This window comes from Mastomys coucha, unplaced genomic scaffold, assembly GCF_008632895.1.
Source record: "Mastomys coucha isolate ucsf_1 unplaced genomic scaffold, UCSF_Mcou_1 pScaffold21, whole genome shotgun sequence".
NCBI lineage: Eukaryota > Metazoa > Chordata > Mammalia > Rodentia > Muridae > Mastomys > Mastomys coucha.
In genome coordinates, this window is record NW_022196904.1 from 37,237,109 (window position 1) to 37,251,678 (window position 14,570).

Sequence of the window (14,570 nt, forward strand, 5' to 3'; positions counted from 1 at the left end):
ATGGGGAAGATCTTGCTAGGATACAGAGGTAGTGGGCGTTCAGGGCAGGGAGAGAGGGTTAAGGAAGTTCACAGGGGTTGTGGGAACCACCCAAGCTGCTGGACCTCTGGCCCTGATGCCTCCCACCCAAGAGCCTGCGTGTAGGAGATGAAAGCCCAGAGCAGGGAGAGCCTTATGTGTTCCTTGTGACTCAAATGTTGTTTCTAGCAGCCGAAGCAAATTGGTGTGAAATCCACATCTGTACCACTTGCCGACCAGGCCCTTCCTCCCCTCCCTCCACCAGCCCTGCCTGTCTGTGTGCAGTAATGGGGGTGGCACAGGTGGCCACCAGACGTCAAAGAAGACAGATTCTGTCCACCTCACCAGCATAGCCAAATGACTTCATTTTGGTGGTGGCAGGGCATCCCTGAAGTCTGTATTTGTTCTAGTAGGAATTTACCCACAAGAAAGGGGAGAAAGGAACTCCAGATGGAGCGAAAGGTTTTTGGAAACAGTAACAGGCTGGCCTGGAGCTCAACTTGTAGAGTGCTTGCCTAGCATGAACGTGGGTAGGGTTTGGTCCCCCACAAGCCCACTGTAAACCAGGTGTAGTGGTAAATGCCTATCAACCCAGCATTGAAGAGCTACAAAGCAGGAGGACCAGAAGTTCATTTTCAGCTACAGAATGAGTTAGAGGTTAGCCTGGGCTACCAGAGATCCTATCTCAAAAACAACAGCAAAAGTCCAAAGGTTAAAGTCCTGGTGTAAAGCCAGGCAGCGGTGGTGCACGCCTTTAATCCCAGCACTTGGGAGGCAGAGACAGGTAGATTCCTGAGTTCGAGGCCAGCCTAGTCTACAGAGTGAGTTCCAGGACAGCCAGGGCTATACAGAGAAATCCTGTCTTGAAAAACACCAAACCAAACCAAACCAAACCAAACCAAACCAACCAACCGAACAAACAAACAAACAAAAGAGGCCTGGTATAGCAGAGAGATTCAAGCAAAGTCTGTTGTACTCCTGTAATCTTAGCACTTGGAAGGCTGGGGCAGGAAAGGCTGTAGTTGGAGCTGGAGGTCAGCCTGGACTATACAGGGAAACCTTGTCTCAAAACACTATTTTTCATTGTACTATATGGCTTAAGAAAACAGACACTTGGGCTGGAGAGATGGTTTAGCAGTTAAGACCACTGACTGTTCTTCCAGAGGACCTGAGTTTAATTCCCAGAAACCACATGGTGGCTCACAACCATCTGTAATGGGATCTGATGCCCTCTTCTAGTGTGTCTGAAGACAGCTACAGTGTATTCATGTGCATTAAATAAACAATAAATAATTTAAGAAAGCAGACACTTGTCCCACATTCTAGAATTGTTTTGTTTTGGTTGGTTGGCTGTGGGTTTTCTGAGACAAGTTCAGGCTATCCCAGAACTCACTCTGTAGTCCAAGCTAGCCTTAAACTCAGAGATTGCTTGCCTCTACCTCTGGGGTGCTGAGATTAAAGGGGTGGGCACCTCACATTCCACAACTGAAAATTGAAAATCAGGGTGTTGGTAGGACCACACTACTGTGTTAAAAAGGGCCATCCTGCCTCTTCCAAAATTTAGGGGATACCTGTGACCCCTGGCTTGTGGCCATCTAATTCCACTATCTGCCTATGTCTTCACGGGCTTCTGTCTTTTAAAGATTTATTTATTTATTTTCTATGAATACACTGTAGCTGTCTTCAGACAAATCCAGAAGAGGGCATCAGATCCCATTCCAGATGGTTGTGAGCCACCATGTGGTTGCTGGGAATTGAACTCAGAACCTCTGGAAGAGCAGTCAGGGCTCTTAACCACTGAGCCATCTCTCCAGCACCCCAGGCTTCTGTCTTGAATGACTGTTAAGGGTACTTGTTCTTTGGTGTAAGTCCATCCTAATAGTGAAGACTGATTTCATCTCACATGATACCACAGCATAGTGGCACAGGATTGTCATCCCATCTACATGGGACAGGGAGGATGAAAAGTTCAAGGCTTCCCTGAACTAGAGTGAGTTCATGTTCCGTCTAAGTTAACACAATGAGAAACTTTCTCAAAAGAAAAAGTTACAGGAGGTCTGGTGATGTACCTTCTCTGTAGACTGCTCATCTAGAATTTCCTGGTCAGGGCCTGGGGGCCTGGCTTGACAGTAGAGCGCATGCCTAGAATCCCCCAGTGAGGGGTGGGTGCATGGCACAGCTACAGAGTGCTGTATATATGAAGTATATATACTTTACCATATATATATATATATACATATATATATATATATATAGTATTGAGTTCATCCTCAATAATGGGGGGAACCAAACAACACCTTGATCACACAAGCTAAGACCTGTTTGTCAAATAAAGCCCATTCCTGGGTTCCAGGGGATGTCTTGTTTTAGGAGCAGAGCGGACACTAGTCAGTCCACTACAGAGGTGCCGCTCCTTTCTGACCCCTAACTCTGTCTATGGAACAGTACTGATGGTGACCCCATATGATGGGCAGCTTCAGGGCTGACAGAAGCCCACACAGCCAGATCTTTCCGCCAGTGCCCTCAGGGCTGTGCTATCTCTCTCTTCCCTGCCTGCTCCCTGTTCTCCTTCCCTGTGTTGTTCTTGCTTTTGGAGACATGGTGGTCTCCCACATGAGCTTCTCCAGCTCACCACATCTGCCTCCCTCACCTAGGTACACTCCTCAAGTCATTTGGTCAGTGACTGGGCCCTCTCCTCTGCCTGGGTTTCTGTCCTTTGGTTTTGCTATCAGCACGAGTGACTCTGTACATGAGGTCCCTGGTGTGCGACTCCAGGTCTCTTTCTCTGCCCTTTTATATTTGGTGTCTATGTATCTTTGGATCTCTGTCTGCCCTCCATTTCCTGCCTGAATGGTCTCTCTCTTCTGTCCCTCAGTGTCTCCCTGTGTGTCTCTGTCTCTGTCCTTCTTGCAGCCCACTTGGCTCCTCTAATCCCATGGGTGGGTCTATCTCTAATGTATTTCTTGGTGCTTGCCTCTCTCCACCTCTCTGTCCTGTGACTTATTCATTCTTGTTTTCTGTGAGCTGTTAGTTGTTTTGTTTAGACAAGGTCTTCCTATGCAGCACAGGATGGCTTCAAACCAGCCTCCTGAATGCAGGGATGGAAAGTGTGAACCACCATGCTCCGTCTATGTAGTTATGTCTTTGTCTCTTTTCCTATGACCTGACATCGAGCTTTTTAGTCTCTGTCTCTCTTTCCTTTCTGCATAGCATCTTCCTTGCTTGTCTCTAAGCACATCTCTCTCTGTGTCTCTGTGACTCTGTATGTGTCTCTTTGCCTCTCCTTCTTGCCCGTTTCTGACCATGATGTCTCCCTGTGTCTATTTCTCTGTCTTTCCCTGCTATTTGACATCTTGCTCCTCTCTCCCCTTTCAGTACACTCTGTCCCTCCTTCCCAGCATCAGTGCACCTCTAGCCTTCTCACCCACCAGTCCCCTAAGCCTTTGCCTCCCTGTCCTAGCCAGCAGGTTTTCTGCACGCCAGGCCCCTAGCGCCCAGTTCTTTCTAGCCTTGGCACCTGGAGCTGGGGGGCTCGGGCTCCGTCGGCTGCACTGCACCTCCCGTTCTAGGGCTGGGCTCAAGGGTGCGGCCCTTTCTACTGCGGAGACCCCCAGCCAAATATCAAACCAGTGGGAGCAAGTGGGTGGGGAAGAGGGAAGCAGGACCAGAGGTGATGGAGGAGGGGGTGGGGAAGAAGAGAGGAGGTGGAGATGGAAAGAGGGAGAGGCAACGCAGGGCGAGGGAGGAGGTGAGATAGAAGGAAGAAGGGAAGGCAGAGTCGAATAGGGAGGAGGAAGAGGACGGAGGGAAGAAGAGAAAGCAGGGTGAGGGAGGAGGCGGAGGGAGAGGAGCGCACGCGGCGAGTGCGCGGCCGGGTTCGCTGGTTGAGAGCGAAGAGGGGGTGTGCATTGGCACCGAGAGGGACCCAGGGCCGGCGAGGGCGATCGCAGCTTCGGGAGGTAGAGAGAGTGCAGGGCACGGGCCCAGGCGGGCGGAGGAGTGAGCGTCAAACGGGCTCTGGGGTGCACGGTCCCAGCCCCTGCATCTAGGGAGCTGGGGCTCCCGTTCCGGGGACAGCCAGGCTGGAAGTCCCAGGAGAAGGGGAGGGAAGAGCTAGGGGGTCGGGCGCTGGGAAAGGGTCGCTCCGAGGCCTCTTGGATGGGGGGTGCCGCTCGCCTGAGCGCCCCTCAAGCGCTGGTACTCTGGGCCGCACTGGGAGCGGCAGGTAAGACCTGGGGTTCCTGGCAGCATCCTCTGAGGGAGGGGCGGGGTGGAGTGCCTAGGAGAAGGATGCAGCTGCTCTCTTCCCAGCTCACATCGGACCTGCACCTGATCCCGAGGACTGGTGGAGCTACAAGGAGAATCTCCAGGGAAACTTCGTGCCAGGTGCAAACAGGGTGGAGACCCAGAACCCGACCCCATATCCCTAGGCGCCGTTTCCCCCAGGTTCGGGAGTCTGGGTCCTCAATCCTCTCATCTTCCACTGGACCAACGCTCCCAGCCCCAGCCTTCTTCCCTCAGGAGTGGGGCCCAGCCTCTGAACCTCAGCGGCTCACCATGGGACATTATACATGCGCATTTCAAGTAGTGAGTGGGAGTGAGTGCAAGGAAAGTGTGGGGGTGGAGAAATGTGTGTGTTTGCAGCCATAGACAGGTCCTATTCCTGCTGGAAGGCAGACTCTGCAGCTCAGGTTCCTGTCCCGCCCCCTCGCCCGGGGCTTCGAAGTCCTCTTTTATAACTCTTCTCCCCTAATGTTCTTATCCAGCTGTGGGACCTGGGAGACGGAAAGAACTACAACTCCCATGGGCCTACGGGGCAGACGTAAGATTGATGAGTTGTTTTCTCCTCTGAGGCCTACTGGGAGTTGTAGTTCTGTTTTTACATAGCCCTTTTAAAGATGGGAACAATATAAGGGAAGGCTTGGAGGTGTTATGAGCTCCTAGGAAAGGATTCCAAAATTCTTCTAGGAATCAGGATTCTGGCTCTCATGTTCTTTCTCTCTTAGACCCAAAGCCCCAGATTTCCTCCCTCTTCCTTCCTTCTCCTGGGGTTACCCTGTCCCAATCCACACCGCAGGTCCTGTCTGGAATCCAGCCTATTTCTTTTCCCACAGGGCCTCCCTTCTGGGGCCTGGTGAATGCTGCCTGGAGCCTGTGCGCTGTGGGGAAGCGGCAGAGCCCCGTGGATGTGGAGCTGAAGCGGGTTCTTTATGACCCCTTTCTGCCCCCACTCAGGCTCAGCACCGGAGGAGAGAAGGTAAGGAGCTTTGCCTTAGCTTTGTCTAGGCAGAGGGGACCTGTGCTGAGGTGGATGGCGAACTATGGGGAATAAAAAGTACTAGCAAGATGGAGAGAATATTCCTTACTCTCTGAAGATCACCTGGCCTGCCCTTTCCACTGCTTTCCTCAACTTTACATGTTTATCCAAGCGGTGAAAACAGAAAGAAGCATTGAAAAGCCTGAACAAATCCACTAATCTTCACAATAACCTATAAAATGAGTGCTGTCTTATTAGTCTTCTTTTATGGTCCAGAGACTTGATGTTACTTGCCTGGGGTCACACAGCCATCCGACCAAGTGACGTACTCTCAGTGTCTGTACTAAGGCCACTTTCTACAGTACCATTTCTGTAGAAGCACTGGTATCATGAGCCAAAGCCTCAGAGTCATTTTCTAGGCTGCACCTCAGTGCCTCAGACCGGCTTTCTCACTAGACTCTCAGGTTCCTGCCCTCTATTGTTCACCCTCATCCAGTCCTCTTGCTCTATATCCTACAGTCCAGCAAACCAAAGCCTCCCACCCTCTTGTGGAATACACCATCATCCCAGCTACCCAGGAGACTGAGGGAGGGGGAAGGATGGTTCAAAGCCATCTCGTCTCAAAAAGCCACCACCGCCCGGCGCAATTCAATATTTTTATGTTACTTTTTTAAAAAGCCTCAAAATAGCTGGGCAGTGGTGGCACACACCTTTAATTCCAGCACTTGGGAGGTAGAGGCAGGCAGATTTCTGAGTTGGAGGCCAGCCTGGTCTACAGAGTGAGTTCCAGGACAGCCAGGGCTACACACAGAAACCCTGTTTTGGGGAGAAAAAAAAAAAACCTCAAAATACTATTGTGTGATATGGGGGGAGGGGCATGTGAGGTCAGAAGGTAATTGTGTGTGGTGTAGTGGTGTGTTCTCTCCTTCTTCTGTGGGCTCCAGGGTTGCGTTCAGGCCATTAGGCTTACACAGCACACACTTCCCCCACTGAGCTGTATCACAGGTCTTTATGTGTTTTTCTTGTTCTGTTTTTTGGAAAAACTCACTCTATAGCCCTGTTTGGACTAGAACTCATAGCGATCCTCCTGCCTCAGCTTCCTCGGGGCTGGGATTACAAGCCTGAAACAGCACTCCTGGTTCAGTACTTGTTGACTGAATTAATCCGTCAGTGTTGAGCAACCTCAGAAGATATGGTCTGAGCCTGGGGAGTGGCTGATGCCCAAGCTGCATTAGATAATCATTGGACTCTGGGAATAAGATGAGTGGAGGGTTGGGGAGCTTACTCTCCCTGTGTCCTCTCCTGTAGCTCCGGGGAACATTGTACAACACTGGCCGCCATGTCTCCTTCCTACCTGCATCTCGACCTGTGGTCAACGTGTCTGGGGGTCCCCTTCTTTATAGCCACCGACTCAGTGAACTGCGGCTGCTGTTCGGAGCTCGAGATGGTGCCGGCTCTGAACACCAGATCAACCACCAAGGCTTCTCTGCTGAGGTGGTGACCCCTCACCTGCCCCTCCATACTAGATCACCCTGGTTTCTTAGCTTATGCTTCACCCCATCCTGCTACTCAGGGCCGAGTCCCCCTACCCTAAGCACTAATAATCCCTGGTGCAGTTCTGGACCTGAGAGGTGCAATCGTCCATCCTCTCTCTCCCTTCTGCTAAGAAATCTTCCTTGTGCATCCTTTTACTCCCCAGGTGCAGCTAATTCACTTCAACCAAGAACTCTATGGGAATCTCAGTGCTGCCACAAGGGGCCCCAACGGCCTGGCCATTCTCAGCCTCTTTGTCAATGTGAGGGAGGCAAGAAGGGCAACTGGCTTCTAGGGCGTGAGGGCGAAGGGAGGCTGGGAGGCTAGCCTGGGGTAGTGGGTCTTTGTGGAGCATCCCTGGGCTGCTGTCTTCCTCGCCTCATGCCTCTTGCATAGGTGGCTGGCAGCTCCAACCCATTCCTCAGTCGCCTCCTCAACCGGGACACTATCACCCGAATCTCCTACAAAAGTAAGTCCCCAAGCTAGGAGTGGAGTCCCAGCTACTAGGGAGGCTGAGGAAGGAGGGTGACAAGACCAGCCCGGGCTACAGAGTGAGTGCAAGGCCAGCCTGGGCTACTTAGCAAGATCCAGTGTGAAGACAGAAAGGGAAGAGTGCCTGGAGATGCAGCTTGGTGATGAGCACCTGGTCAGAATCGCCCAGTGAGGGAGCGGGGGGTCTGGTTCCATGGTACCTGCCTAGGATGTCTGGAGCCTCACTTCAGTTTCCCTACAGCAACAAGAATAACTAAGTCCCTATGCATTAGTTGTACACACAGGGGCTCCCAAGGGACCCCCTTTCACATTGACTTGATATCTGCACAGATGATGCCTACTTCCTTCAAGACCTGAGCCTGGAGCTCCTGTTCCCAGAATCCTTCGGCTTCATCACCTATCAGGGATCTCTCAGCACTCCTCCCTGCTCTGAGACTGTCACCTGGATCCTCATCGACAGGGCTCTCAATATTACCTCCCTCCAGGTGACTGACCTCCATGTGTGCATGCTGCCCCTATCCTGAGCACCATCCCTTTCTACTCACCAGTGGTTTCTCTTGAGGCAGATGCACTCCCTGAGACTCCTGAGCCAGAATCCCCCCTCCCAGATCTTCCAGAGCCTCAGTGGTAATGGCCGGCCCTTGCAGCCCCTGGCCCACAGAGCCTTGAGGGGCAACAGGGACCCCCGGCACCCCGAGAGGCGCTGCCGAGGCCCCAACTACCGCCTGCATGGTATGCTTAATGTGTACCCTCCTCCACGTCTTGATAGTCTGCACTTATTCCCAGTGGTGTCTCTGTGTGACACATCCCTCGTCCTTTCTCACCTCTCCATATGGAACAGCGTGGTGCAGCCCACCCTTCTTTGCAGCTTAGTGTAAGGCCTGACACCCTGTTTTCCTTGTGGTACAGTAACATACTGGTCCATACCCTCTGCCTACTGTCCCTTGATATAATGGTACGGTCCAAGTCACCTGTTTACAAATGGTACGACCCGACTTAGGGCTGTAGTCTTGACAGCTGTACCCTTTCTGAGAATCAGCTGTGGCACATCCCTCTGTCTTTCTAACTGCCACTGTGGTTCTGCCCCGGGAAATGTTGGTTTCATGACTGGTTTCTCAACATGGTACAGCCCAGATGAGCATATCCTCTTCATGTACCTTTATGCAATCCAGCCTAATCTGCACGTCCCGTGTGGCCTTCTTCCTTCCCTATATGGTCGGGTCCAGGAGCTGACCATTTTTCCCAGCTTGGTATATTCCATCCCCCCCTTAGCAGCCTGACTGTAGTAGAGTCGTCTGCGCTCAGCTCCCACACCCCACAAGCCGGTGCTTTCCTTTGCAGTGGACGGTGGTCCTCATGGTCGCTGAGACTCCCCAACAAGGATTACGCCCGCCTGTTCTGAGCTTCCTCAACAGGGGAGGGGATTCACCCCAAAACAAAGCTATTAAAGGGACTGAATGTTTCCGGTTTCTTGGTGGTTTATCAGTCGCGATTGAGAAATATCTAGATATTAAAAAAAATAATCCTTCCCGAAGGCCACTTCTTTCTGCCTTAACCTGCTCTAATTGATGATCTGCTTTTTTCCTCAAACAATGAGTCTGTGAACACTCGGCTCCTTTAAGAGGCACCCCTCCGGTCCCACACCCGCATCCCGCATCCGGTAGCACGCGCAAAGCCATGTGCTTCCCCCTTCTTCCTACTTCATTGGCTGGAAATGGGTCACGGTCCCGCCTCCAGCGCCTCCTCCCATTGGCCAAATGTAGGTCAGTGTCCCGCCTTCTTCCAAAAGGCGAGGCAACTCCACAAGTTCAGCCCCTCACGCGCCTCCAAAGCCTTGGCAGATCCCTTCATCTCATTGGCTGAGCGTCTCAAGGGCTCGAGAGGTGATTGGCTCTTGCTAGCTGCCGGAGGAAGGCACGCGGCTGGGGTGCATGGCCCAAGAGGAGGGAGGGGGCCCAGAGGAGGGGCGCGCGCTCTGGCGTCGGGTGTTTTGGTTTGGATTTTTTTTTCCGCGAAAGAAGTTTGCTTTGGCCACGCCTCAAGGCTGCCGCCTCCTCCTGCCCCCTCCTCCGCCCCTGGGTGCACACCTCTGGGTGCAGATTGCAAAGCTTTCTTTGCGAGAAGTGCAAAATTGGCTAGAGCCAGAGTCTCGCCCACCTGGTACAGAAGGAGCGCGCGCCTGTGTCCCCTGGGGACCCACAGTTGCAAAGAGACAGCTGCTTGATTTGGTCACCCACTCGCCCAGACTATAGGAGCCTCCTGGGACACTCTTTGAGTTGCACCTTTCTGCAGAACAGACTGGTTGAACCCCCGCAGCGCTCTTAGGATTTGAAGCGTTCTGATACTGGAGGCTTGCACGCCGCGCTCGCCCGACTCTGGGACATATTCGCCCGAACCACAGGAGTGTGCGGGTGACTGACATATCAGCTCATCTCTTCGACTCTCCATGAGCTCATGAACCTGGGAGCAGGTGCCCGGCAATGGCGCGGCCTCTGAGCGACAGGACCCCGGGCCCCCTGCTGCTGGGTGGCCCGGCTGGGGCCCCCCCTGGCGGGGGAGCGCTGCTTGGGCTGAGGAGCCTTCTGCAGGGAAACAGCAAGCCCAAAGAACCGGCCAGCTGTGAGTTCTAGTCCCACTGTGTTAGGGACTCAAATGTTGGGGTGGTGGTCCAGGGTGCCTATCAGCTAGGTGTCCCATCTTTGCTAGTCTTCATTCGGTCACTTAGGTCTTCCAGTCCATCAGTCTCCAAGACCAAATCTGACGCCTGAAGGGCCTAAGGGTCAAGTCCCTGGAGTGTTCCTTCATGAGAACAGAGTTTAGGTGCCAGACCCCTCTTTCTTCCCTTTGGCCTCGGAGTCTGGACCCCTGGAGTCCTAGGGGAAGGGAGGGGGTGTGTCGGATGCTCACACGGTGCAGACACGGGCTTGGGCGGGGCCTCACAGGGTCACATGGAAACTTGGGATGAGGAATGTGCCTGAGCTATGGAGCCCCTTCCAGCCCCAACAGATTGTGGGGGAGGGGGATGAGGGTGCCGGAGGTGGGGGAATTACTGAGCTGTCACTTTTTCTTTCTCACCTGCCCAACCTTTCACCCACCCTGTCACTAAACCCTTCTTTCTAAACTTCATCTTCGTTCTCTGGGTCGCTTTCTTGTGTCTCTTAATCCTCTCCCGGGTCTCTAACCCTATCCTTCTGTATTCTTTTGTTTTTTCCCCCTCTCTGGGTCCCCGTCTTCCTGGCCCTCTATTGCTGGGGCCTTGTTCTCTTTTCTCTCTGGGTCTCCCCAAGCCCCGTCTTTATCCCTCTCTTCTTTTTCTGGGTTCTCTCCCCGCCTGTACCCACCTCCCTGGGTCCTTGCCCTATGGCTCCCGTCTCCTCACTTCTCTGTATCTCCGCCATATCTCTAACTTGGGGTCCCTCCTGTGTCCCTCCACCCCATCCGGTCTCTCCCTGGCCTACAGGTCTCCTGAAGGAAAAGGAGCGCAAGGCAACTCTGCCCTCAGCCCCCGTCCCGGGACCGGGCCTGGAAACGGCTGGCCCAGCCGATGCCCCGAGTGGGGCCGTTAGTGGCGGTGGGTCCCCTCGGGGGCGCTCAGGGCCTGTGGCTGGCCCGAGTCTTTTTGCGCCGCTGCTGTGGGAACGCACTTTGCCTTTCGGGGACGTGGAATACGTGGACCTGGACGCCTTCTTGCTGGAGCACGGGCTACCGCCGAGCCCGCCGCCCCCCGGGGGCCTATCACCCGCACCCTCTCCAGCGCGCACTCCGGCGCCCTCCCCGGGGCCCGGCTCTTGCAGCTCCTCTTCCCCCCGCTCCTCGCCTGGGCACGCCCCCGCGCGGGCCACTCTGGGAGCCGCCGGCGGCCACCGCGCAGGTGCGGCGAAGGGGCGGGGCTGGCGGGCAGGGCGGGGCCTCGCGACACTTTTGGAAGTCTGCCCAATTAGGTGCTGCGATCCTTTAGGGGACTTGGGTCCCCAAATGCGAGGATTATTCAGTGAGAGGCTGTATTTTTCTCTAAGTCAGAAGTTTCCTCGTGTTCCTGGAGCCAAGACTAGAAACTCAGAACACCTTAGTTAACTGTAGAGTTCTATCTGCAGAGTCTGGGTCCAGAATCTGGGGAACCGAGATAGGGCTGGACTCCAAGGACACCTAAAATACGAGCGATCAGGCCAGAGCCGGGCACTAGGTTCCCGGATCCTGACCGCTTCCCCTCCCCCAAGGGGAGGGTCTTGCATCCTGCCTCCCAGAGTCTTGCAGAAGAGAATGTCGGGATCCCTATTCTGGCTTCTCCAGAGGAGCTTCTCCATATTCCTGTGTTGGGGACCTAGGATCTCAGAACTGTGGGACTCTGGATGGCAAAGAGCTTGGCAGGCCGGTTCTCCCACGATCCTCCCCCATAGCGCGGGGTGGGTGGGTAGAATCACTGTAGAAGTTGGAGCTGAGACCAAAAGGAACAAGAAGGGAGGTGACCCCTATCAAGACAAGGAGTCTCGATGTGGGACGCCTGGGTACACCTGTCCCTGATCCGACCTCCAGGCAAAACCAGTGCTGCACATTCCCTCGCCACGTGAGTCCTCCCGCCTTGCTGCGCGCACGCGCTCTCACGCGCGAGGAGGCGGGGCCGGGAACGTGCGGGTTCTTGGTTGGGGAGGAGGGGAAAGGGGAAGCTGTAGGCCACACGTGACGCGGTCCTGAACTGGTGTCCTCGGCTGGCCCCGTCTTATTTGTTCTTAAAGATACAGGAGTCATGCTTTTTTAGCCAAGCTCCTGGAACTTCCATCACTCTTAGGAGTGGGTCTAAACAAGTCTAAGCTCTGAGAAAGGATTCAGTAAGTAAGACTCAGACCAGGCAGTGGGAACAAAAATAACACTGAATCTGAAGTTTAGAGGTTTTAGAAGACTCACGGGATATTTAAGGCCAGTCATTTCTGCCTTATAATGATAAAAATGCCTTCTGGTGGCTAAGCATCTTTGTCACAGGGTTGATGCCTGACAGGACTTTTGTTAAGGCAGCAGAAAAGCCTGCTCTGTGGTGGGTAAGATTTGGGGCGGGAGGAAGGCGGTGCTCTGAGAAGGCAGTCCCCAAACTACTCACACATTCAAGTGATACTTATCTCTCTAGGCTTGACCTCTAGAGACACACCCAGTCCCGTGGACCCAGACACGGTGGAGGTGCTAATGACCTTCGAACCTGATCCCGCTGATCTTGCCCTGTCAAGCATTCCAGGCCATGAGACTTTTGACCCTCGGAGACACCGCTTCTCAGAGGAGGAACTGAAGCCTCAGCCAATCATGAAGAAGGCAAGGAAAGTCCAGGTGCCAGAGGAACAGAAGGTGAGCATGACCAGGTGTGGGCCTTGGCCTTGCTCAAAGCTGCGGGGAGCTTCGTGGCCTATAGACATAGCCTAGTTCACGGGGCGTCTGGGGACAGATTTTGTCTTGAGAGTCATGAAGATGGTGTCATTCGTTGTGACCTCCAATCACTCGGATGCATAAGCCAGTCTCCCTGTGGACAAGGGCTCAAGTTCCAAGAGGCTTTGTTGCCAATTACAACTTCCATTAGCTGTCTCATGAGCCTGCTTCTCAGCAGCTGGCCTAGCTGGAGCTGGTCTTCGGCTTTCAACCTGAAACATCTGTAGAACTGCCTCTGCCTGGGTGCAGACATGATCATCCTGGGGCCTGGAAGTCATCCTTTACCAGCCATATTCTAATTTGTGGGAATTCTAGCAGCAAATGCATTTTTCTAGAGTTCTGGTTTTGCTGTTACTGGGGTCTCTCATGTCTTTGCCATGGCCTTGTATGCATCATGGCCATTCCAGCATTCAGTCCCATCTGAGAAACCTATTCCATACGAGTGTTTTTTTTCCTGCTACAGAGCTCAGCGGTTGCTAGGAAACCTTTAACTAATTAGGAAGCCTAGGGAAGCATCTTTTCCAGCTGGGTAAAGGACCCATGGTATAATCCTCAGGGGAAGCCTCAGCTCCCAATTCTTCCATCAGTCAGGTACCGCAGACGGCTCCCTGACCTTAGTTCAAGGGTAGAAGGAGACTGTGGCTACTTAGAGCTCATGTTTACTTTCCATGAGATGGAAAGGACACCAAACCCCATCACTTGGGGAGCTATCCAACCTTTCCTTAGCAACCAGGATCTGGAAAGGAGATGTCTAGAGCAGTGTGCTCTTCAATGAGATAAGCCCTCAGACCCTGAAAGCCTCGTTGCTAGGTAACAGACATCCATAGCAACCAGCTTTCCATGGGTCCTCCTCAAGTGGGGAGTCTTGCTCTGTCTGTACAGTGGAGAATTTGAAGACCAGCCTTTTTTCATATGTGTACCTGAAATCTATTTCTCTCTACCTTTCTGCCAGAGACCTGTTCTTAGCAACCAGGACAGTAGATGACTTAAGTTTGGGTATCTGTCCCAGCAAAGACCAATAACCCTTAGGCCTCATGTACAGAACCAGATACACGGAGTTCCTTTTGTTGTATCTCAGTGCCCTTTCTACCCCTCCATCCCCAGGATGAGAAGTACTGGAGCCGGAGGTACAAGAACAATGAAGCAGCCAAAAGGTCGAGAGATGCAAGAAGACTCAAGGAGAACCAGATATCTGTGCGGGCAGCCTTCCTGGAGAAGGAAAACGCCCTGTTGCGGCAGGAGGTGGTGGCTGTGCGGCAGGAGCTGTCCCACTACCGTGCTGTGCTTTCACGATACCAGGCCCAGCACGGGACACTGTGAGGCCACCTCTGCCCTGCCAGGGCAGAGTCCTGTTCCTTACTCAGACTTACACCTGACACCCTCCTTCCTCCTTGTCCCATGGCCAGTGGTCTGGCCAGCTAGGTGACCCAGGAACGTCATGATGCAGACAAATACATTTATATTTTTAAGAAAAAGCTAGCCTTCCCCTACCTCCCTTGTGGGGGTGGGGAGGGTCCTGTGTGTGCTCTTAGCACGTCGGGGAACCCATCCATCCAACCGCCTCCATCAACACAATCCTGAATAAATCTTGAGAACCCGGGAGCCAGCTGTTGTGGCGGACAAAGCAACTACTGGCTCTTCTGACTCAAGGCTGCATCCAAGTGGGGTGCTGCTGCTATCCTTATAGGACCACAATAACTGAAAGGGATGTCAGATGGAAGGGGTGAAGGTCTAGAGGAAAGCAACACCTTTATTGCATAGACCTTTTCAATTGCTTTTTAAGACCAGGGACGGGGACACACAAGACACAGAACATCCCATCCCTAACTGGCCAGGGGAGAAACATTAGTGCAAATCTGGG

At 53.3% G+C, this 14,570-nt stretch overlaps 3 protein-coding genes across 4 annotated transcripts in view; 2 read left to right on the forward strand and 1 right to left on the reverse strand.

Moving 5' to 3' along the window:
- Positions 1-3,772: 3,772 nt before the first annotated feature.
- Positions 3,773-8,828, forward strand: Ca11 (carbonic anhydrase 11). 2 transcript variants are annotated; one of them, XM_031386653.1, is made up of 9 exons: positions 3,773-4,243; positions 4,330-4,404; positions 5,133-5,275; positions 6,584-6,769; positions 6,975-7,070; positions 7,205-7,277; positions 7,631-7,785; positions 7,867-8,032; positions 8,642-8,828. In XM_031386653.1, the coding sequence occupies exons 1-9, from the start codon at positions 4,177-4,179 to the stop codon at positions 8,665-8,667; spliced, it is 987 nt and encodes a 328-aa protein (XP_031242513.1). In that variant the 5' UTR covers positions 3,773-4,176; the 3' UTR covers positions 8,668-8,828. The 2 variants fall into 2 exon arrangements, with proteins under 2 accessions (XP_031242513.1, XP_031242511.1); XM_031386651.1 differs by lacking the exon at positions 8,642-8,828 and having other exon boundaries at positions 7,867-8,621.
- Positions 8,829-9,305: 477 nt separating this feature from the next.
- Dbp (D-box binding PAR bZIP transcription factor) lies at positions 9,306-14,337 on the forward strand. Its single transcript, XM_031386654.1, has 4 exons — positions 9,306-9,919; positions 10,761-11,171; positions 12,420-12,631; positions 13,814-14,337. The coding sequence occupies exons 1-4, from the start codon at positions 9,781-9,783 to the stop codon at positions 14,027-14,029; spliced, it is 978 nt and encodes a 325-aa protein (XP_031242514.1). The 5' UTR covers positions 9,306-9,780; the 3' UTR covers positions 14,030-14,337.
- A 53-nt stretch (positions 14,338-14,390) lies between these two features.
- The window catches only part of Sphk2 (sphingosine kinase 2), a 2,830-nt gene continuing 2,650 nt past the window's right edge, over positions 14,391-14,570 (reverse strand). The window contains exon 6 of the mRNA XM_031384866.1: positions 14,391-14,407. Coding sequence (XP_031240726.1) covers positions 14,391-14,407 — 17 coding nt within the window. The remainder of the gene's footprint in view (positions 14,408-14,570) is intronic.